The following is a 24,551-nucleotide window of genomic DNA, read 5'->3' on the forward strand; positions in this document are numbered from 1 at the left end:
GACGGGTCGGGAACAGGAAATTATACATCGCAGAAGCTTTTTGTCTGCATTCATCAAAAAGAGGTGTGCTCATTGATTCTGAGGCATAGCGTCTTGGCAGAGTGAAAACAGTCTCATTACTCAAGCCTATAATGTCAGCTCAGTCTTCTCATTAGTGTATTGCCTAAACACAGTTGGGGCCTAAAAATAGTGTTATATTTCCTGAGCCGTTTCGTACCAAAGAAGCCTGTGTGTGTCTCCTCTCTTTGTTATGTTTTCCACTGCACCTCAACGCTGCTTGTCAGATTTCAGGTGCAGTGAACTGGTGATGAATGACTGCACACATGTAAGTGGTTTTAAGGATCTCTTTCATTTTTACGTAATTTATCCATTCTGGGCAGTCAGGAACCCCTTTTTGGTGTTTTAAGCATTGTGTTATACTTTTAATATTGAAAAATATTTTGATGTGTCAACGCCAAGTGATCCAAGCAAAGCCATTCTCTGCATTCGGCTGGATTCACAAAGCGATTCTTCATTCATTTCTTGAGAAAGTGGCAGATTCTATATCAAGTGAAGCTGAAACCATCAACAATGTTGTCCAAAAAGGACAATTGTACCCTGTAAGGGCCTGAAAAGGCCCACAGATAAGAGGCCTATTCTCCTCTAAGAAGATCACAGTGTCAACTAGCTTACAATCGTGAGTTCATCCCTGCAAATCTGACACATTCCAACCCCGGGAACCGCCATGTCATGGCCTCGTTTGGCCTGACAAGGTTTTCTGACTGTAAGAGCTGTCAAACAAGTCATATCTCATCTCAAGTGCCATGCTAAGCAAATCGAGAGTCTAAAAAAATGAGTTAGCATTTTTGCAGTTAACAAAAGAGTTAGCATTCATACTTCTACTGGTTCTACTGGTTATACAAATCCACTGACAGGGCCCCCTGAGTGGTCTTTACTTGGTCCCCTCCTTGTTTCCCCTCTACACCAAATCTCTTATCGCCTTTTTTATCACAGAATGTTTGTCTATTATGACATATAGGCTACTCAGAATAAGTCTGTCCATCCATCCATCTTCAACCGCTCGGGTCACGGGGGCAACAGCTCCACCAGAGTGTTCCAAACTTCCCTCTCCAGAGCAACATTAGTGACTTCCTCCTGGGGGATCCCGAGACGTTCCAAAGGCCAGTGAGTCGATGTGTTTCCTCCATCTGCGCCTTGGTCTGCCCCGGGGTCTCCTCCCAGTGGGACTTGCCTCGAGGACCTCCCTAGGGAGACGCCCGAGAGGCATTCTAACCAGATGCCTGAACCACCTAAGCTGGCTCCTTTCCAGGCGAAGGAGCAGTGGCAGAGTAGCGTCTCTACTCCGAGTCTCTCTCATATAATACGTAGCTATAGGTCTGAATGAACAGTTCAGTTGTGGGTTGATGACAGTGGTGTTGACTGATATGTGCCGATACGATGAGTAAATCCATCAGTAACAGAACGCTGTACTGTTATTTCCTGGAGGAAGGGAGTGATGCATGGCTTTTATCTCAGGTCTCTTGGGACCGGCCTGGTCACTGGAGCAGAGAGCAGGGACGTGCAGAGGGTGTTAGAGGGGCAGGGGCTGAAATCCCGTTAAGAGGACACAAGCTGATCTACAAGCTGAGCTTGTAGATCTGCTATTTTCGGGGCGCAACCGTGCACTCTTTAGCCAGTGGAGATGCGGTGTGTACGACATGGATTTCTAAACAATTTTGTTCAACGCAAAATACTGTGTTCAAGTTCAGGAGAATTCGGAAAAAAAGAAATTCTCCTGAATGCTGCCTTCCTGTACATGGCATGGAAAGGAGAGGAGTGGCATTTTTACATTTCTTTCACCATGTAGTAAATGCTGTATTCGTGGTCTGGAAAGGGCTGTTGTTTTACAGACAGGTAGGGCAGGGGGCTGAAGCCCCCTTTGATGTCTATGTGTGCACGTCCCTGGCAGAGAGCACACCAGAGACAGGACAACGTGATTAGAATGGTAAACAAGCAGTTATCAGCCTACCTACCGCTTCAATCTTTATTCTGTAATTAGGTGGGGAATTGCGGCAAGAAAGACCCCCTTTCTCTGTATTTCTGCCTTGGACTTTCTCTTGTCCATATATAGGCTATTGGGTGTTCTGTCTCTCTGTCTTTGTGGCTCTTTGTGTGTGGTATACAGATAGAGTAGATTAGTTTTGTACGTCGGCCATGGATGTGAAAGCAGATCTATTCATAGCAATGTGGACGACTGGCTTTTCATTTAAGGTCTATCTCTTTGTGTAAACCTGGAGGGGCTGATATGCTAATGACGCCAAAGCAATTGACGTGAAAGTCTTTCAATAAGATGTCTTCATTGGAGGAAAACACGGATGAGGGAGTTTTCAATTCATCACTTATAAGCCCTGTTCCATAATATGAGAGAGAGAGAGAGATAGAGAGAGAGAGAGAGAGAGAGAGAGAGAGAGAGAGAGAGAGAGAGTTCTCCAGAAATTCAAATAGGGTGCATATTTCATCCCAAAACGCAGTTTATAGTTAAGGGACGCAATAAAACAACGACCTCTGCATCCACAGGATGTACTACTTACTGTACTACTGTACTGTTTTTATTCTAGTTTACTCTGCTAGCTTTAGTTATAATAATCATTTATTCTTCTGTTTTCTACATGAATATAACCACATTATAACCACCTTAAATGGGAGTTAAATGCTGCAATTTGTATAAAAAAAAGAAGCAAAATATGACTCCTAATGTCGTTGAAGTGGGACTCTGGGACTCATCTAAAAGACCATCCCTGCATCCCGGGACTCATTACAGTGAAAACCTATTTAAATCACTGAAGTTCTCTTGTTTTTCCCTGTCGGTCGTGAGGGCAGATCACTGCTTCATCTCTGCCTGGAAGTGGCCTTTCACTTTAACATTATTGATCCCATCGGGCCGGGGGCAGGTGGTGATAGCTCAGGGCTTGTTAAAGATGCATGGGGCGGTGGGGGGATAGGGTTACTGTTGTCTTCAGGTTACAGCACAGGTACACACCAGTGTTGTTTTTGGCAGCAAATTTCTATTTTAGTTTTAGTCATAGTCTCTTGAATAGTTTTAATTTAGTTTTAGTCACATTTTAGTCACCTGGAATGTTTTAGTGTTAGTCTAGTTTTAGTCGACTAAATGTCATGAGATTTTAGTCGACTAAATCTACAGTTGATTTAGTCGACTAAAATTATTTTTTGCGGCCCGTCGTAATGACTGTTATTACACTTGCTGAAAATAGCCGATCTACAAGCTCACAAGCGCAACACGTTGAGAGCTTGTAGATCGGCTATTGTCAGCATGCAACCAAGTGTACAATGGCTTATATTGGATCTCTTGTCCACTAGTCCCTTCCTAACATTTTAGTCTATATATTCATCAACGAAATTGTCAATATATTTTGTCTTATTTTTCGTCATCATAGCTTAATTTTCATTTAGTTTCTATTTAGCTTTAGTCAGTGGAAAAGGGTAGTCGACAAACATTCTTCGCCTTATATTAGTTTTAGTCGACAAAAACAACACTGGTACACACCGTGGAAAGAAGAGCACTGGTTGGTTCTCATGGTGGAGACTTCATGAAGACATTATCTCATGGTGGAGACTTCATGAAGACATTATCTCATGATGGAGACTTCATGAAGACATTATCTCATGATGGAGACTTCATGAAGACATTATCTCATGGTGGAGACTTCATGAAGACATTATCTCATGGTGGAGACTTCATGAAGACATTATCTCATGATGGAGACTTCATGAAGACATTATCTCATGGTGGAGACTTCATGAAGACATTATCTCATGATGGCGTCATAGTTCCAACAAGTGGTGAAAGTATGAAGTTGAGTCACAACGACCGTGGGTGCTGCTGGGCAGTGAACCACATGGCCTCCCAGTAGGATTTTACACACAGTGGCAGCTGTCTCTGTCTGTCCCTCTCTGTCTGTCTGTCTGATGTGTGTTGTGTTGTCCAGTCATGAGAGAGAGACACAGAGAGACAGAGAGAGAGAGAGAGAGAGAGAGAGAGAGAGAGAGGGCATTCCAGTTCAGATGTTGGAATAAAAGGGGCTTGGTGATTCATGGTCCAATCATCCCATTCTCAGCTGCTGTCGTCTCATCAATAAAACCCTGACAGCAAAAGGCTCAGGTGTGGAAGACAAGCATTTTCTGAAAGCACGTCATCAGCAAAGGCTGTTTATCTGCATGTAACACGCTGACACGATCAGATAGTATAGGTCAATGTATGTGGTGCATGTGTGTGTGTGTGTGTGTGTGTGTGTGTGTGTGTGCGTGTCTGAGCTAGTGTGTGTGTGTGTGCGCACACGCGTGTGAGACTGACTGACTGATGGAATGATCCATCCATTCCTGTTTCCCCTCCATGTGTGCGTGCGTGCATGCTTGCCTTGCGTGCAGGTCAAAGGCCTGGTTCTAGCCCCAGGGTTACAACAGCAGGCCTAAACACCCCTGGCCCCATGCGGAGCCTGGAGAAACATGTGATCAGATTTGACTGAGAGCCTGCCATCGCGCAACATCCAGCTTTTCACCAGAGGAGAAAAACTTGTATTTATTTTTCCCCCAAAATGAGTTAATAGCACAGGCAGGCTCTTCGCGCATGTCTGAAATAAGTGTCAGAGCTGAAATCGACATGTAAATATGAAATAAATGCTTAAACATGTAACTAGGTGTAATGTTAGAGTCCACAGAAGTGAACCTTTCAAGCCTGTTTTCTCAACTCGCTGTTTCTCTGCAAGACATTACTCTATAAGCCATATCTCCAAAACTGGTGGGTCAAACTGAACAACCAATATGTCCAAAAAAACATAAAAAAATGTCAATGGCAGTCCCTCAGTCAAATGTAGTCCCACATTGTCTGCTGATGTGCTGAACAGCAACAGCACCAAAACTCTCTAGACTAGACAGATGTTGTGGTTGGACATTAAATATCAATCAACTGTAGATTTAGTCGACTAAAATCTAATTAGACTAAACATACTAAAACATCCCCCCCCCCCGGTTGCGACCCACGTGTTGAGAACCCCTGCCCTAAACAAACATTAAAGTCCATAGACTTGGCTGGCAAAATGATTTACGTCATAAGTGTCCTATAACAAACATCAAACATATATATCATTTTCAAACATGTATTGGAGCGCCCCTCAAAAAGGGATGGACCCCTGGGGGACCCCTGTCAAGTACACACCTGTAAAGGTTTAAGTGCTTTTGAAGTATATGCTACTATTTTCAGCATGCCTGTTTCTAAAAGGAAACACTTTGGATAGTTGTCTTTACGCTAACGTTTCAAGTGGGGAAAGGCTTGTCCTCTCAGACTGTGTAGGAGGACTCGCGCGTTGTGAGCTTGTAGGTCTGCTATTCTACTCGCTCGACACTGTCGCGCGTCGCAGCATACATCAGGCTTAAGTGCAGCGTTGGGTGGCTGCCTCATTCACGTCTGAAGGGCTTTGTCACTCTCTTTTGACTCTCGTTCTCTTTTCATTCCACAGGTTTCTTTGTATTTAATCTGATTGTCGCAATTTGATTATGTGTTGTGCGACCATCCTTTCTAAAAGAAACAAAAAGCTGATTTTTCATTCTCGAAGCGGCCAAACGAGCCTATTGTTGCCTGAAATCTTTGTGCCTTTCGAGTGTATGATTGTGGGTTGCGTGAGTGAGTGCATGCGTGCGTGCGTGCATACGTGCGTGCGTGTGTGTGTCAACCACCACTTGAAAAGGAACACCATGAGAGAATTTGTTTGATAGCAGAATTCCTTTTGGATCAGCTATTGGAATAGCGGAAACAAAATGGGGCTCAAGTATTTGTTCGTCAATTTCCTGGGGACCACCGGGAACCCCTTCGGGGACACTTTGAGAACCAAAGACGCTCAAGACCAGAGATCTATAAGACCAGGAGCATCTCCTCTCAGCTACCTATGGGGGGATGAATTGTCAGTCAGGGAGGGACCCAGTAGGCTGAGGAGGATTACAGGGTTAAGTCAAGGATCTTGGGATGTCCACAATTCACTGTGCTCAGATGGAGCGACAGACAGTACTGTTCTAGAACACATCAAGTCTTTATTTCCTCTCTGAGCAAACGACCCACTTGTGATTGTGAATCAAAGTGTCACTTCTGATCCCATGAATGATGAGCTCAGATGATTGATAGATGGACGGACGGACAAACTGACAGATTCAATTGTCGTATGGCATTACCGCGGTATGAAACACAAGACCGATACAGAAACGAGAAAAGATACAACTAAGAATAAAGAAAATGTGTGCACTTTCTCATTCTCCTAATGCTGAAGAATACCAAACGACTCGCCCATTTACCAACTCGCCCCCGCGAAATGTTTTAATGTAGTTAACAGTTAATTTAGTATTTCCCTCCCTCTCTGAAATCTGAAATTATCTTGTATACAGATTAATTTGATTGTATAGTAGTCGATCTCTATATCTCTATACTAAAATTAAGAAAGAATAACATGAGACAGAGACAGTGACTGCTTAATTAAGTTAACTTCAATTTAGGACCTTCTAGCAGTTAATTTAGTTTTATTAAACACATTTAAGTGAACTTAACGATGATAAATTAATATTATAATACCTTTTATATAATCACCAACATGAATTATGTTTGTTATTTAAGGCTAGGTAGAGTAGTGGGGCGAGATGGAAAAGGGGCGACCTTTTTACCATGCTGAATTATTTGACTTTATTGCAGAGCCAGTGGCAAAAAATACCAGATGCGTGATGTGTGCAAACTTGTGTGAGCTTTAAGATCGGCTATTTTCAGCGTGGCCACCATGCAGTCTGGCACGCAGCCAAGAATACGTCGGGAGAGACCTGAGTGTGGCGGGTTGGGGGAGGTGCGATGCGGGGGGGGGGGGGGGGGGGTGAGGAGGGTACGTTGATGTGGGGGGTGGGGTGGGGAGGTGCGGTGCGGTGTGGTGTGAGGGTTGATGTGGGGGTGGGGAGGTGCGGTGCGGTGTGGTGTGAGGGTTGATGTGGGGGTGGGGAGGTGCGGTGCGGTGTGGTGTGAGGGTTGATGTGGGGGTGGGGAGAGAACAGCGTCCTGCTGAGGCTCAGTGCTGGGGTCACTGCACACACTCCCCTCAATGAACACATGGGAATGAGGGTATAGTGGGGATGAGTGGTCATGTGCGTGCATGCGTGTGTGTGTGTGTGTGTGTGTGTGTGTGTGTGTGTGTGGGTCAATTTAGAAAAGTAGGGGTGATGTGGTCAATAGTGGGAGAGGATGTTATGTTTCCTTAAAACCAGAACACTGATAATCATATAGGCCTGTATATCCAGCAAACACGTGGTGTTATGTGGTTTTATGCAATGCAATGCTAAATGCAATTTAGAATAGAAACAGTGGCAAAACCAGACAGCCATGCAGTGAGATGCATGCTTTTAGACTAGCTCAAATATTGGATCTCTACCGTTATACTACCATGCATAGGCCATACTTATCCAATAAATATTACTTGATATGTGACTATCATTCAGAGAACATTAAGCTCACAATATAGCACTCCTAAATCTAAAAAGTTGCACAGAATGACTGGTCCAAATGAACCATGATGAGTAATCAGACAGACAGACAGACAGACAGACAGACAGACAGACAGACAGACAGACAGACAGACAGACAGACAGACAGAATTGACAAAAAACGCATTTTAAAGGACAATACCAGTTGTCTAGGCATTTTACAATTTAGGTATTTTAGCAGACGCTCTTAATCCAGAGTGACTTAAGCAAGAACAAAAAGCATGGCAATACATACAAAGTAGTTATCATGAAACATGCGTAAGCTAAGAACGTAACAGTGGAATATCTATATAATTAAACTATATATACTAAATACTATACTATACTATACTATACTATACTATACTATACTATAAAATGCTATGACTACATAAAATACAATTCTAGTGCTGTCTAGTGTCTACGTAACATGCTATAAGTCTGTATAAAATGTATAAAAAAATTCTAAGTCTACTTTAAGTGCTATCTAAAGGGCTAGGGCAAGTGCTACGGCCCATGATGGAGTCTGAAGAGGTGGGTTTTCAGACTACGGCGGAAGATTGGGAGTGAGGCTGCAGTTCTGATTGTAATGGGAAGTGCGTTCCATATAGTTTTGGAGCCAGAATGGAGAAGAGTTTGGGACGTGTGGAGCGTTGTCCCGGCGTTTTTAGTGAAGGTACTTCCAGCTTCCCTGCGTTGGCTGATCTGAGTGCGCGGGAGGGTTTGTAGGGTTCGATCATACTTGCAAGGCTAGCCATACCTTTGGTTGCTTTGAATGCCCACATCAGAGTTTTGTATTCTTAAGGGGGGAGACATGTGGGAATTTTGGCTGGTTGAAGACCAAAGCGAGCTGCGGCATTTTGGATCTGTTGGAGAGGCTTAAGTGCGCATGCCGGTTTGCCAGTAAGGAGGGTTTTAGCCCTCATGTTAGCCCATTGACTGTGACTCGTCTATAGGTATAGTCATAGCTACTGGCGACCAATTTCCAAAGCATTCTGTAGTTTGTTTGAATTCTGAGAAAGCCACTGGATGCCATTCATTTCAGTATGGTATGATAATCAACTTGCAGTTGAGAACCACCACAAAAGTCTCTGGTCAGGCTCTGACAGTGGGCCTAATCAGCCTAAATCCCCTCACCTGTGCAATTTCCAGCCTCTACATTAGCCAATTGATTGCCATGGCAACCCCACACCTGCAAATTGATTACTTAACCACTTGAGATATAGTTAATCCAACACAGTGAACCTAGTTGTGTTTTTGCTGCCCAAGATATTGTTGCATGTATTATTGTAAACTTGTTCGAACAAGATCCATAAAGACGGTGTCCAAAAGGGAGGGAGCATTTGGTGAACTCTGACTTGTCTTTGGAGTTGTCAATCGATAATTTCAAAAGGAAGTGCAAAGATGACACTTGGTGATATTACAATATCCCCTGTCCTGTCTGTCAATTGTCACTCCTCGTTTCCCTGTCCTGTCAATTGTCACTCCTCGTTTCCCTGTCCTGTCTGTCAATTGTCACTCCTTGTTTCCCTGGGGAACCTTAAGTGTGAGGAGGAAATGGAAACCCTTTAACAGCACCAGAACAGAAAATGAAATCGAGTATCCAAGAAACCCAGGGCATTTTAAAAACCTGGATTGATTTGTAAAGTCTAGCCCGAAATAGATATTTCATGTCAAGGACCCCAAAAATTATATGTAATTGGCCGCCGACCCCCATCTGAAAATATGTTATTCCAGGAACCCCTCCGAAGCAAAGATTTTAGTTAAAACGTACGTTCGCTCTGAAAGAATATATATTCAAAGTGTTGCGCCACAATTTCACGATTCTTCAAAAATAGCAGACCTACAGTACAAGCTCGTAGCGCACCACTCAGTGGCACGCTATGAGCTTGTAGATCTGCTATTTTTCAATAGCTAAAGCGTTCCCACCCAGACTGAGTTAAACAAGAAGGATAATGTGATCCCACTTTATTATAGCCCTGTACATTCCACAGGCCCCTGGTTTGTGTTGAGGAGTTCGGTGATACCTCTCTCTTCTTCACACACAGGCAGGTGTTTGGGTATTCGAGTGGGAGGTCTGCTAAACTGGTATAACATATTGCACTCAGGGGAGAGAGGGGAGATATATATATATGCTCAGAGTCTCAGACGCGTAACTAGATGTCAGTGGGCCCGATGCAGGTTGATCAGCGAGTGCCCCTGACACTTCTGACACTTCTGACACTTCTGACTGGAGGCGGGGCACATGTATGCATATGCATATGGTATGGTGTGTGCGTGGCTGTGCCAAACCTCAACTGTCATTGCATTTCTGTATGTGTTTATCATTATATTTTACAGACGGCACGGGTGGGCGGCCGTGTGCCCCCCTTGCCTCTGGGCCCCCACGCAGTCGCGTTGTCTGCGTCACGCTATAGTAACGCCCCTGTATATGCTGGTACTAAGTAGAGGGATAAGCGAAGATACTAAATCTGTTTGTCTAACAAAGGAAGACATAATAATAATCAGTCAACCATACCAGCCTGTCAGATTTAGAAAAAAACATTGAAAGAACATCACAAAAGGTGGTCCATTAGATCTGAATTTTGAGCACTTAATCCGTTCCCCATTCCAGTTAAGTTGGCATCGATCGTTAACCCGGTCGATGCAAAATTTTGCACACACACTCCCTGGATGCCAACGATGAACCTCTGCCCCAAAATTTCCAGAACGGCCTGTTATAGCTCCACCAGGAAGCTCTGTTCCACCAGGAATATATCCCACCCTATTCACATTGGCCTGTTATAGCGCCTCCAATAAAATTACCTCACATTAGCCTCAGCTGCACTCTCTCTCCCTCTATAATTCCAAAATGGTCACAGATAAAATGTTATGGGCAAACAATGATACCCTTTGCAGTGGTGGAAAAAGTACTCAATTGTTTTACTTAAGTAAAAGTACCAATACTGCAATTTTTGAACTACTTCGTTACAAGTAAAAGTACAGAATTGAAGTATCGGCATCAAAATGTACTTGAGTAAAAGTACAAAAGTATCGGCATCAAAGTGTCAGACACCTCCACTTCCAGGGCATTGAGTCAGAGACGGTAACACCATCCACAGTCGGACACCTCCATGTAACCCAGCCAACATGGCAACTCGAAAATGGCAACCCATGTCAAACTGTCAATCACAGCAGTATAAAAATGACATCAGTTCCTACACTCGCCACTCCCACTCCCACCTCCATTCAAGATGGCTGAATTGTTTGGCATGGCAGCAGCAGGTTCCACTACTGTGCTAATCCCTTGTTACTCATCGGTGAGTTTAGGCTTGGTGTCATTTTCATTTGGATCAATTGGTTAACTGTTTGAGTTATGAGTTTATATTGAAAGCATTTGATTTATTTTTAAACTTTTGGTTGAATAATTAAGATTGATATAATAAAATACATTTTCTAAGACAGCATGCATGATATAAACTGTTACTAGAAAAATGATTAAAGAGGTCGATCCTGATCACATCAAATTTGATTTAAAGTTGTACAACAATTATTTTTGAACAAAAGACCTTTCAGGTCAGGTTTTTGTGTCCTTGAAAGGATTTCCACTTGGATGGTTCTGTTACCGTCTGGTACCTGGACCTGGTGAGCCGAACCGAATCTCGACACCGCTCTTCCCTCCACAAATGTGGTAAACCTGTTTCTCCACACTGGAGAGAGAGAGACTGAATCCCCCTTAGAAACATAGGAACTGAACAGGGACTCTCAAAGTCACCACCTTTTAAAGGGGCCCCCATTTTGTCTTTTTAGTCTATAAATGTTCAAAGTTGTTTAAGTTCTGGTTTTTTTTAAGTCAATAATAATATTTCAGTGTACCTTAACTCCAGTTTCTGCCTCCTTATTTCTCTGGTTTTCACTTACACATTGAGCTCCTTCTGAATCTGGTACTCTGGTGTATGCGCAGTCAATTAATTTACCCTATACCTACCTTGATTAAGTTATCCATTGCGCCACTTGCTACATCCACTTCCATGCTCATCTGTCAGTAAGCGGACAGATTTGACACGGAGAGGGAGAGCTGTACAGTATGTTTTGTTTTATGTGAAGCACTTTGGGTTGCATTTTATGTATGAAAGGTGTGACAGTATATAAATACAGTTTATTATGTGTGTACCGGTCCTAACCTCAACCAGTTTGTAAAAAAACACGGCACTTGAGGGGCGGTATTAAACCCATTATTGACCTTCTATACCATCTTGAAACATAGTCAGTAATAGTGGTCCCTTATTTATTGGCCAAAGGTTTGCACCGACATACCAACAGACATAGCCTACCGACAGCACATTTGCTCAGGCACATATGACTTAAAGTCTCCATTCATTAGTCAATGGCATTTAATGTTTGTATTCAGAGAGAATCTACACTATAGCTGTGTGGGGGTCCCCGGAAGTTCCAGACCCACAGCACCATGACCAGGTTGCCAGCCCAGTTCCGGTGAGCCGCCCCTCGCCCGAAACGGTAGAAAAATGAGAGTTACCGTGTGGGGGTCCCTCTCTGTACCCTCTACTGTACTGTCACTGTACTGTCCTGGCACACCCGAAGTCATCTTATATGTATACACGATTACACGTGTGTGTGTTTGTGTTAGATGGTGAAAAACAACCATGCTATTTTTGTGCTCAGACCCAGCCACCCACCCACACACATAGCTCTGTAAGGGAGTGGTTGCACCACTCAAAAAATGAATTGTCAGACAGTGAGATATCAGGAGAAATGACAGTTATGACAGAAGCATGGACCCCGCCCCAGCAGCCCCAAATACAGCCCTGGTGATGATGTGTGACTGCGACCGTGTGAGCTTCCCAGTTCTGCCCTCAACCATGTGGGTGAAGGCTGGGTGTTGAGAGTGACAGATAGAGCCTAGTGGAATGCCTGCATGAGACCTGCAGCCACTCCAGACCCGACACCGACATGAGGGTGCGTGCGTGCGTCTGTGCACGTGGAAGTGCGTGTGTGTGTGTGATTGAAGGTGGGAGATAAGAAGCAGTTATGTGGGGCGTGTGTGGGCATATTTTCTGGAAGACGACTGGAGGGGTGCGGGATGTTTCCGCTGCTATATCTGTTGGAGAGTGTGTAACTTGGCTCCACCCCATGACCTCTGAACCACCCTTTCTCCACGGTCCCTTCTCCATGACCACTGAGTCATAGTGGCACAAAGCAAAACCAACTTTAGACAATGGTGGGCTGACAACAGCTGGGGTTCCTTTCCTGGAACCCATTAACTATACTCTTTAAAGTTAACGGTGGGAAAATATTATTCTATCCTGTCTATTGGTTTGACAGATTTGTTCATATAATGTAATACATTCCAGGGTTCTCTGTACATCTGTGTGTCTGTATCGTTTCGGACTGTCCTAAGCATACTCTCGAGAACCGTTCATCTTGGCTCTATTTCTGACGATCCAAGCGAGTGCAGTGTCAAGTCAGTGAGTGAAGTGGATCGGATGAGTAATCCTCAGGAATCAGCCACACTGGGTCTCAACAATGCTGCAAGCGTTGATTAAAAGCAGAAAAAGACAAGACCAAATTGCCATATGATGATATTATGATAATTATGCAGAATCCCAGACAGTAGGCACTTTGGATAATTAACATGTCCTGTGTTTCTTAAATCACTCATATCGCAATATCCATATAATATTGATATTGCCCAGCCCCTGCATCACAGAATATCAAAATATAAATATGAACGGGTGTTTCACAGAATCTGTTCATATACTGTACAGTATCTGTAGCTGCCTGCTATTTAAGCCAAATTCATACAGACACAGATTTTTAATACTAGCTTGAATAAAACTGCACAACAAACACAGAATGTGAGTTAAAACAGGGTTTTGATTCCAGGATGGTCAATTGAGTCTAACCAGACATCTTGTTACTCTTCATTATGAGACTCCAGGGTCTTTCACATCTCTGCTCTCTGTCTGTGACTGCCTGAGTCTGTCTGGCCACTCACATTGCTATCAGCTGGCGGGGACCATATTTATAGCCAAAATGTTTCCCAGCCATGAAGAACTCTAATTTAAGTGAGTTGCATATACATACAAGGCAGATATAGGCCTGGGTGGGGGTGGAGGAAGACAGAAGTGGGGACTATTTACACTGGAATTGTGCACCTTCTGAACCTTAATATCTTAACCTTAAAGTGTTTGTTTGACTAAACAAACACACAAACCCGTGTTGATTCCATTAGAATCATTACATACGTTGGCTTTTCCCTGTCACACTCACTCCCTGTCTCTGTCTGTTAACCTCTCCCTCTGTTACTGTGTGTCTCGCTCCTCTGCTTGTGCCACGGCTGACAGCATTGGGTGGAATGTGGCTCAACGGAGGGTTTTTAAATAGCCTCCTGGCCTAGCCTAGCCACTCCAAATAAGGTAGACAGCAGTGCTATATGGCCCCCAAAATATCAGCCCTCACCTCATTGGAAAATAAAACGTTTCCTGCCTTTGTTACTAAAGACTGTAGGGTTTCTATTTGTTTTAGTTCAAATGATGAACACTCCAGACTTGACTGTGTAGTGTGTAGGCCTATACAGTACATCTCAAATTAACGTACAATAACAACATATTTTAGGATTAGTAGGATTCAAATCCATGACCTTGGTACACTGCACTGAACCATTCAAACATACAGTTGAATGTACACTAATGACTGACTGATTCAGGCATGCTAAGGCTGCTGGATTTGAAAACAGAACTGAAATAATCCCATCTGAAATAGAAAGAGAGCAGGTGATGGTGATGGATAATGATTAGGCTGTGTCACATGCATGGCTGTCTTCACATATTCGTATCAGCTCATGGTTTCACTTTGTTCTGATGATGTAATAGTACAGTCATCCGACTGTCTATAGCCAGACTAGGGTGACTATAGGACTATTGGCTTGCACATGATCAACTAAGCACATCTGTTTATGGGAATACAGCATAAACCTTCAACCTTTTCTGCCTGGAAACATCCTGGAACATGAATATCCATTCAATGTCCTGTTCTGAGGTCATGGACGGAACCTTAAGAAACCAGACATTAACCCCAATCGCCCAGGACGAAGTTCACTGTCCTTTCAATTAGTAACACCCAGCGCCCCGGACAAAGTTTTATCCAAAAAACGAAGATTATTATTATTATTATCAAAACCGATCGCATCGCTCCACAGTCTAGGAGCGCCTGTTTCGCAATACTCGATGTTGCAGTGGGACGTCATCGAACATGTGTGTCCCCCCCCCCCCCCCCCCCTGTTTAGCCGACGAGAACAAAAATCTTAAAACGTTAACTCTTGATCTAAATCATCCCGTCCAATTCTAAGAAAAGATAATGTGTTAGACGGCCCAGTCGCGTTAGATTTAAGCATACCTCCCATTGTTGTCTATCGGCTCTAGAGTGTTTTGGCTACATTTAGCTGCTCCAGCCACATCCGGGTCGGGATAGCATCCGGTCCGTCTGTAAAAGTGCTCCGCTGCTATAAATCACCGGGCGCTCTGATTTAATGGATTAAATAACACCGGGCAATCGGAGTGTTAAACTATAACTTAATGTTTGTTCCCGTAGGATCCTGGTGGGTGCGCCGCAAGCTGCAGGACAGGGTGCTTTGCGAGGCAGTCGTCCGGGAGCACTGTTCAGGTGTCCCATCACACCAGAGGAGTACGACTGTGAAAGAGTGGATATTGATGGAGACCGTACGTTTATTTATTTCATAACAATTATTATCCATGGCTTCCTATAATCACCCCAGACCATTTTTAAACATTCTTTGTCAGTGCTATTCAATGCCATTTTATGATTTTCTTTTTTTAGAATAATCGATCATTTCAGAAGCAAAACCTTCAAAAAGTCTTCTAAATCTAGTCAACTAGGCCTGCAATAGGCAATGCACTGGGCAAATGTGCATGACATTATTTAAATGAACTAGAAATATGAGGAAATGACAGAGGGAGAAATTAACTTTTAACGACCGCCCGACAGGAGTTTTCGTGTTGCACGGTCAGACTATGGTCATTAGTATTATTATTGCCATCACCTGGGTGGAACAGTTGTGTAACTTTCCTGACGTTAAGCCGTGTAAATGTTCAACAACACAGCCATGCAAAATAACAGTGACAGCTATGAGGTGGCAAAAGCTTGACCTGCATAGCAACAGTTGCTAAACTATTTGGATTGGACAATCACTTTTTGGGGTGGGATTTAGCGAAGGGCTAATTGAAAAGAAAGTCATTGAGGCTATTATATGTGACCAGTTTGACTGGTGGGTCAAACTGAACAACCAATATGTCAATTTCAACCTATGATTCCCTGCTTTCATACGACATGAAAAAACGAAAATTCTAATTAATCCAATGGCAGTCCCCCAGTCAAATTTGGTCACATATTTTCCTGCAGGCAATTTGTGTGCCGTTTAAAAAAAACAATGGATATGGATTCCTTTTCATGATGTAAACTACAATGACTGTCACTTTGTTCCCCCCAGTGAGTCCAGAAAGAGAAAGCAAGGACAACCAATGGCTGGGAGTTACGGTGAAGAGCCAGGGGATTGGAGGGAAAGTGGTGGTAAGTGACCAGTGTTGTTTTCGTCGACTAATAATGTTCAACTACCTTTTTTTCACTGACAAAAACTACATAAAAACGAAATAAAAACTATTACACCATAGCGAGTCACCACTAGCTATGGTGACTAAAACTACTGTCGATTTTGTCAACAAATAAAAACTAGACTAAAATGTTGGGAAAGGGACTAGTGGACAAGAGATCCACAATAAATAAAAGTCATTTTGCACCAACCCCCCCTTTCCCCCCAGACCTGTGCCCACCTGTACGAGCTGAGGCAGCGTGTCAACCAGTCGTCGGAGACGCGCGACCCCATCGGGCGCTGCTACGTCCTCAGCGAGGACCTGACGGAGCGTGACGACCTGGACGGAGGCGAGTGGAAGTTCTGCGAGGGCCGGCCTCAGGGACACGAGCAGTTCGGCTACTGTCAGCAGGGCATGTCCGTCAGCTTCACCCCGGACAACGACTTCATCCTGTTCGGCGCTCCGGGGACCTACAACTGGAAAGGTATATACTAGCATACATGGGGCTACTGGCGGCCCCCCACATGCGGTGTCCCCCCCCACACACACACACATATTTGGTTGCTTTTGACCCAAGATCAGATTCTAAAACGTTCTTCTAAATCCTGACAGTTTTCTGAAAAAGCTATGTTTCTATGTCAGTCGTTTTCAAAAATAGCAGACCTACAAGCTCGTAGCGTATGAGCTTGTAGATCTGAAAATGGGTTAATGGGTTATATTATCAATACAATTGTGTTTTGCCAACTATTTGGGGACCCACAGGGCCCACAGGTTGAGAATCACAGAGACAGCTTTATTAAAATTATTAGTCCTAAAAATGTTACATTATGCATATAACATTTCTAATCAATATCATGGCAACAGGGTAATGATATCCAGGCGTACAGATCAATATTTATGTTCTAAAAATGTTACGGTAATTCTTTCCAAGGGTTCTGTGTTCCAATTATATGACCTCCTTTAGAGGAATGGTGGTTGTAAGGCTTAAATAATATATTAGAGGAATGGAGGTTGTAAGGCTTGAATAGTATATTAACGTATGATTCTGTCTTTTCCCTTAAAAACCCAGTACAATATGACAAGGCAATGTCCTACATTTGGCCTGGAGTCAAAAAACCTTTTTTACAGCCTAATCTATTACAGCGAACTGTAAGGCACAGTGGCTGATTCATGTAATACACACTTATACAACAATGCTGGATAAATCTAATCCAATTCACTCTCCATACCATAGGGTTGGATAAACAATATCTAATTGATTAATAACCTAATCTATGGGATGGAACCGGTATTCGTACAGATCAATGGCGCTTCGTTAATTAAGGAAAGTAGTATGATAGATCCGTTGCAGCAAGTCGATGCTGATGTATAGTTTTGTCATGGACTAGGTGGTCAATACTGTAGAGGATACAGGGTTTACTGTCTAATGTAATCTTATACCCCAATTTACATACAAAACAACTGGACTTATGGAGGATTTTGCACCGCAAACGTTTCATCAGTGAGCAAGGCTGTACAGTATATGTACCCCTTGTGTATTCTGTATGTGTACAGGTTGCACTTGTGTGTGTGTGTGTGTGTGTGTGTGTGTGGCTGTGTGCGCGCGAACGTGTGCGCTCATGCGTGTGCCGTGTGTGAGAGAATATGTAATGTACTGTATCCATTTGTATTAGACTGTGTGAATGGCTGTGGTCTGTGTGTGTGTGTGTGTGTGTGTGTGTGTGTGTGTGTGTGTGTGTGTGTGTGTGTGTGTGTGTGTGTGTGTGTGTGTGTGTGTGTGTGTGTGTGTGTGTGTGTGTGTGTGTGTGTGTGTGTGTGTGTGTGTGTGTGTGTGTGTGTGTGTGTGTGTGTGTGTGTGTGTGTGTGTGTGTGTGTGCGTGCACTGTGTCTTCACATGGTCTCCGTTCCAGGGGAGATGCGAGTCCAGCTCCTCAACCAGTCTCTGCTGGATCTGGGTTTCTATGACGACGGGCCTTACGAGGTGGCCGATCAGAAGCAGCTGAACGCCCAGCTCATCCCTGTGCCCTACCACAGTTACCTGGGTAGGATCCATCCGCCCTGCCCTCTCCTCCATCGCTGCTGCCCACCCGCCCGCCTGCCCGCGCACAGTGGAGAGAGAGCGAGAGGGGCAAATGGAGCGGGCGACACTAAGAGTTCAGGAATGGACCCAAAATACCCACCTTCCCACTGTTGACCGTCCCATTTAGACCTGAGGACGATTCTACAAATGCCTTCTTAAATCAGACAGTTTTCAGAAAACCCCTATGTTTCTATGTCAGTCGTTCTATAATTGGCCGCTGACCCCCATCTGAAAATATGTTGTTCCAGGGGACACCAAAAGGCGTTCCCGCCCCAAAATGGGTTAACCATCTATGATGCCAACGCTCACACTGGCCCTGACTGGGGAGTGGGAGTGGGAGAGCTTGGTTTCACTGGGGTTTGTTGCTGGCTGACCTATATATATATACGTTTTGGGTTTGAGGGAAAAGCTAGTTCCGTTTTATCCTGCCTGATGACTACAAAACAATGACTACAACATGACGTAACGATATCATCCCCTTCCAAACCAGTTCACACGGCACTTTTGGAACAGAGACCAGGCTCTCCTCCGAGGTGGAAAGCCTGGTGAGGCGAGGTTAAAACAACACCAGTCATGTTCAGTGGGCAGTGAAAGGGATTTTGGGTACAATGGTGAACCTGGGCTTGTCGTCGCTTCGCCAGGTACCCCCATGGTACATGTGGATGCGAAAAGAAAGAAAAACCATGGAAATCACCAATCAGCCACACCTCCCTTTCTCACCTGCACCTCCCTCTCCTCTCCCACTTTCTCTCTCTTTTCACGCTTTGTCCCTCACCATTCCCCCACTCCTCCACCCCCCCCACACCCCACCCCATGCATTCCACTCCTCTCCTCTCCTCTCTATTTCTCTCTGTCTGCGTGGGGCCATCATAGGGCTCTTGTTCGTGGCTAGCCCCGTTGAAGATGCGCTGCTCTACAAAACTCTGGAGCCCTCCAGCCAGCCCACGTTTGAAGACGTAGCTCTTAATAGCTACTTAGGTTTGTAGGGTGTGAGGTTTGCCGTTTTGTTTGAACCGGACTTGGGGTTGTATAGTGGCAGTAGTCCTGTCTGTGTCCTTTGTCTCTGTCTCTTAATCCCCCTATCTGTTTTCTTTGTGCTGATTCTGACCGCGGTCTTTATAGAGAATGCTAGTGTGTCTAAAATCTGTGTAGAACCTTGAGATTTGTCACTACTCTCTGTCCTAAAGAGACACTCACTGTCCTAAAGAGACACTCACTGTCCTAAAGAGACACTCACTGTCCTAAAGAGACACTAACTGTCCTAAAGAGACAGCCATCCTCAGTCTCAACTCCATTGACATTTAAATTGATGCATAATAAATGGTCAATTTGATAGTATATATAATACTAATTTATTACCGTTATACAGTTGTCGGGGGGGGGGGGGGGACGACGACACCCACACAGTGTAAAGATTGACCCTAATGCAGTGGTTCTCAAACGTTTTCATTTCAAGGAACTTTAGTTTGGTATATTAGGCTATGGACCCCCATAGCTTTGAGAGTGTACACAATACACATGCACATTGGAACCAAATGGACCCAGTTCCATTACTTGACCTGTAGTGGGTCAATTTAGTTCCTAACTATCAATAATTTAGCTGAGGCCTTCTAAGACCTCCTGGGGGTCCAGTACCCAATTAATTCCGAGAACCAGCTGCCCTCATGTAAAGCGTATAAGTTAAATTTTCCCGTCCCATTTTGGGTCCATTTTCATGCTCTCAGATTTAAATGAACACTGAGGATTCATACACTGGCTAGCGCTAGCTGGTGATTTGACACCCAGCAAGGCAATGGTTGTCTCTTTTGAGTAGCAGCAGGATGGTGTGTGTACTGTGTAGCCTGTAGATCATCTCTGTGGTCTGTTCAGCCAGTCTGTCAGTCTGCATGTATACGTGTACGTGTGTGTGCGTCTAGTCTTTACTATCCAGGGTCTCTTGGTGGTGGTTCTTCTTGGATATTTTCATCGCTTGGTTTTCTCTTATCGGCTGGTTTACTGACGAGATACAGGTGCATTTGACTAACAACCTATAAAGGCAGAGCTCTCGTTGAACGCGGTTTGCGGTGCTATAACTGTTTGTCAGTGCTAACTACAGAATTCAGATTCAACGCATCCAGACTGAATTCAGAGTTGTTTGTCTAATCTATTGGTATTTATTAACCTCCCTACTAGTGATTTCGCCATTTTAGAGGGTAGTCTATTCGTCCCCACTTAAGCTGTATGATGTTTTCTTCCCGTGTGTGACCAAAACAACAGATTTCACGTGGCCATTTGAGGGCTAATGAATGTGAAGTAATTTACCGTTTTGTGGCGAGATCAGTTATTCCTTTCCATTATAGCTGTCATGTGTGGGCCTACTCTCTATTCATGCTATACCAATCCCACTTACCTTACACTCCTCATAAAGAACCGTCGCCTCCCCCCCCCCCCCCCCCACGGCAGCAATTCCCACATGACCAATGGTCGTCAATTATAACTCGCATGTCCTCCATAAATCCTAACGGAATGAAGTCTCACACATGCTGTTACTACTGACCGTATGTATGCACGCTTACTAAAACCCCCAGACACAGAGGTGTTCTAACGTGGAGGTATTTCATTTTGAACACTTCCTTCACAGGATGCTATAGATGCCAGCTTTTATAACCATTACTGTTGGTGAAGTAATCCCCTTGGTTTAGATCTATACAATCCGAGCAGACATTGCATCTTGGCGCTCTAAGCCGAGCTCCACTCAAGTCATGCACTGTACGTACAATGCTGTAAAACTATCATTGGATGATTTTCAACCTAGCTAAATTTAATTTGAGCTCCACTATTCAGCACTTAGTTTTGTTCCGATCATTATCGTTGTAATACAAAGACTCAAAGACAAAGTGTAAACATCACAATCAGTTTAGGCTGCCTTGCTGCCCACATTTAACCATGGCCACTTTCAACACTGTCCCTATCTTGGGCATGTCATTACATGTTTGCATTTGGACAGAATTGTAAAAAAAAAAAAAAACTACAGTACAAGCATCACAATGCAATCTCATAGATTTTTAGCAATTTGTCTGTTCTGGATAAGGTTTGCGACCGTTCCACATTTAGTGTTACAGAGACTGCATTGTTGGTTGGTCGCGTGTGTGTGTTTAAAAAAAGGCCACACCACCAGTCAGTCACCCTCTCGGACAGAAGGGACGAGCTCTGTGTGTAAAACGTAGCAGCTCGCCCGTTTGTTTTTTACATGAGCTGTTTTTATACGCCGACTGTTGCATTCCACACCTGCCACCCTGGAGCTGTCTCACTGTTTGTCTGTCTCCGTTTGTCTTCCAACAAAATCCTCCTTTTGCAGCATGTTTACTCAGGACTAACAGACAGCCCCCCTCTGCCCCTGATTCTGCCCCTATAGTTTACCCCCCCCCCACCTCCTGCATGTCAGAGTAATAACAGTAAGAGAGTGGCGACACTAGCGTTGACACCCATTGTAACAATGGAATGCGGAAGTGCTCATTCTATCTCAATGGGATAGTTCCAGCCATAGGAGCAATGTTTGGAACTATAGCCCAGAGACACCCGCTTTGCGGCGAGATCAAAGCGTGTCGCTACTCTCCTATACTCTACACTCTACTGCATGTCAACCTGTTGGGGAGTATGAATATAATATTACGCATGCATGTTTGGCTTTCGTTCTTTGGTTGTGGAATATTTCTGATATTTGAGTGTTACATGTCACAGCCTGTTGAGATGATGTTTAGCAGCACCAGCCACCGCTGAGTGACACAAGCAGGGTCTCCTCCCTCTGCGCTCTCTGCCCCGCCACTCTGCCTGATTAGTATGCAGCCACATGCTCAGCCTCACATTCCCACACACGCACGCACACATGCACATGCACACACAGAGAGGGAGAGGGGCCATAAATCTGATTAATCTCCAGCCACTAGTGTTTACAGATACAATGCGGTATAACCGTGAATCTCTTGAGACATTACGAGTAGCTTTTAATACATCTAATTCTCCTTCAGCGCACAAACACAGACTCTCCTCTTCATCTCAAAGCCAGGGACTGACTGACTGCATGCGATCCTTTGCTCAGCAGACCAGCGAAAAAACCCAGCAGCACACGCAGGACGTTTACACACATCACGAGTTTGACATCAAAATCAATACTCACTTAAGGCACACATTTCATTAGTAAGAAGAGGATGAGCATCAGCAACACGGAGAAAGAGATGATCCTCCGAGTCCAATGGTCAATACTAACCCCCCTGACCTTTCCCCCCTTCCTCCTCCTCCTCCTCCTCCTCCTTCACATCCACCTGGCCTCCTCCTCCAGGCTTCTCCGTGGACTCGGCCATGGGGATCATGAAGCTCCGAGAGCTGACGTTTGTGGCGGGGGCGCCGCGGGCCAACCACACCGGGGCGGTGGTGCTCCTGAGGAAGGACAACGTGTACCGGCTGGTGCCGCAGCTCGTCCTGTGGGGGGAGGAGCTGGCGTCCTCCTTCGGCTACTCTGTGGCCACCGCCGACCTCAACAGTGACGGGTGAGGAGGACGTTGGAGATGCCCCCGTCCATCATGGAGGATCAGTAGTGACTGGGGGTGTAACCATATAGTAACCATATAGTAAATGTGCGTGCGTCCACATTTTCACGATTAAAAAAAAATAGCAGACCTACAAGTTCATAGCGCGGCACTCAGTGTCGCGCTATGAGCTTGTAGATCTGCTATTTTTCAATAGCTAAAGTGTAACACCAAAAGGGGTTCCCGTCCAGAATGGGCTAGGCTAGGGCAATGGATTGTTTTTATACTGTAAGTAAATAGAATATTTGTGGAGAATGTATAGCGATGGTTATTATAATTAATTTTGTATTGTTCTTGTATTCCATTCTATCCTACTACCTTTCTGTTGTGACCGTCTGCCCCTTCATACAGCTGGACAGATCTGATCGTTGGAGCCCCGAATTACTTCGACCGCAAGGCGGAGATCGGCGGGGCTGTGTACGTGTACCTGAATCCCTTTGGGTACTGGGCCGACCAGGTCCGGCCCATCAGGCTCAACGGAACCTATGACTCCATGTTTGGAATTGTGGTAGCAAACATCGGGGATCTGGACCAAGATGGCTACGGGGGTGAGAGGAATATTATTCCCTGGCTTACAGTGTTGCAGTGTTGTTTTTGGCGGCACATTTTGATTTTAGATTTAAAGTCATAGTCTCTTGAATAGCTTTCATTTAGTTTTAGTCACATTTTAGCCACCTGTAATGTTTTAGTGTTTAGTCGACTGAAATCTACAGTTGATTTAGTCGACTGAAATTTTGGCGGGCCTTGATGCCGTCGTAATGACAGATTTTACACTTGCTGAAAATAGCCAATCTGCAAGCTCACAACGCGTCTTGACTTATACTGGATCTCTTGTCCCATCCTAACATTTTAGTCTAGTTTTTATTTGTTGACGAAATTTGAGTATATTTAGTCTTAGTTTTAGTAATCATAGCTTAGTCTTCATTTAGTTTCCGTTTAGTTTTCATCAGTGGAAAAAGGTAGTCGACGAACATTTTTCGTCATAGTTTTAGTCGACGAAAACAACACTGTTCCCTTATGAATAAAAATAAATAAAAATAATAATCTAACTATAAAAGTCTCTGTACAGCAGTCGAAAGTACTTGCGCGCTCTGCTTGCGCACTAGTTGGCCATTTATGGCCTACTAGTGTGCAACAAGCAAGTATGCACTCGACAGAGTGCATTTCTAGTTATATAAATTCTCTGTTTATAAAATAACAAACCATGACATATGTGATATTATCTATATCTAATTATGTCATATCTGTTCAGATATTGCTGTGGGAGCACCGTTTGACGGAGACGGTAAAGTCTTCATCTACAGAGGTTCCGATTTTGGCATTGAAACGAAGCCTGCACAGGTGAGTTGTACCATTTGGATACAGTGTTGTTTTTGGCAGCAAATTTTGATTTTAGTTTTAGTCATAGTCTTTTGAATAGTTTTCCTGTCTTTCCTGTTTTCCTAGTTTTTTGTCACATTTTAGTCACCAGGAATGTCTTATTGTCTAGTTTTAGTCGACTAAATATCATAATATTTTAGTCAACTAAATCTAAAGTTGTTTTAGTCGACAAAAAATTATTTTGGCGGGCCTTTTTGCCGTTGTAATGGCTGATTTTACACTTGCTGAAAATAGCTGATCAACGCTACGAGCTTGTAGATCAGCTATTCCCAGCATGCAACCAACTGTAAAAATGTCTTATACTGGATCTCTTGTCCACCCTCCCTGACATTTTAGTCTAGTTTTTATTTGTCGACAAAATTGTCTATTTAGTCATAG

The 24,551-nt window shown here is 44.1% G+C and overlaps 1 protein-coding gene across 3 annotated transcripts in view; it reads left to right on the plus strand.

Annotated features, from left to right (window-relative positions):
* itga7 (integrin, alpha 7) overlaps positions 1-24,551 on the plus strand; it is a 58,314-nt gene that overhangs the window by 11,803 nt on the left and 21,960 nt on the right. For all 3 annotated transcript variants that reach the window (XR_013965622.1, XM_080787314.1, XM_080787315.1), the window contains exons 2-8: positions 15,133-15,260; positions 16,049-16,128; positions 16,377-16,632; positions 19,102-19,206; positions 22,547-22,754; positions 23,145-23,341; positions 24,046-24,134. Coding sequence is in view for 2 of the 3 variants with exons in the window: in XM_080787314.1 (XP_080643440.1) it covers positions 15,133-15,260; positions 16,049-16,128; positions 16,377-16,632; positions 19,102-19,206; positions 22,547-22,754; positions 23,145-23,341; positions 24,046-24,134 (1,063 nt within the window). In the remaining variant the exon portion in view is untranslated. The remainder of the gene's footprint in view (positions 1-15,132; positions 15,261-16,048; positions 16,129-16,376; positions 16,633-19,101; positions 19,207-22,546; positions 22,755-23,144; positions 23,342-24,045; positions 24,135-24,551) is intronic.

Source organism: Protomyctophum bolini (genome assembly GCF_963924005.1).
Source record: "Protomyctophum bolini genome assembly, chromosome: 2".
Classification (NCBI taxonomy): domain Eukaryota; kingdom Metazoa; phylum Chordata; class Actinopteri; order Myctophiformes; family Myctophidae; genus Protomyctophum; species Protomyctophum bolini.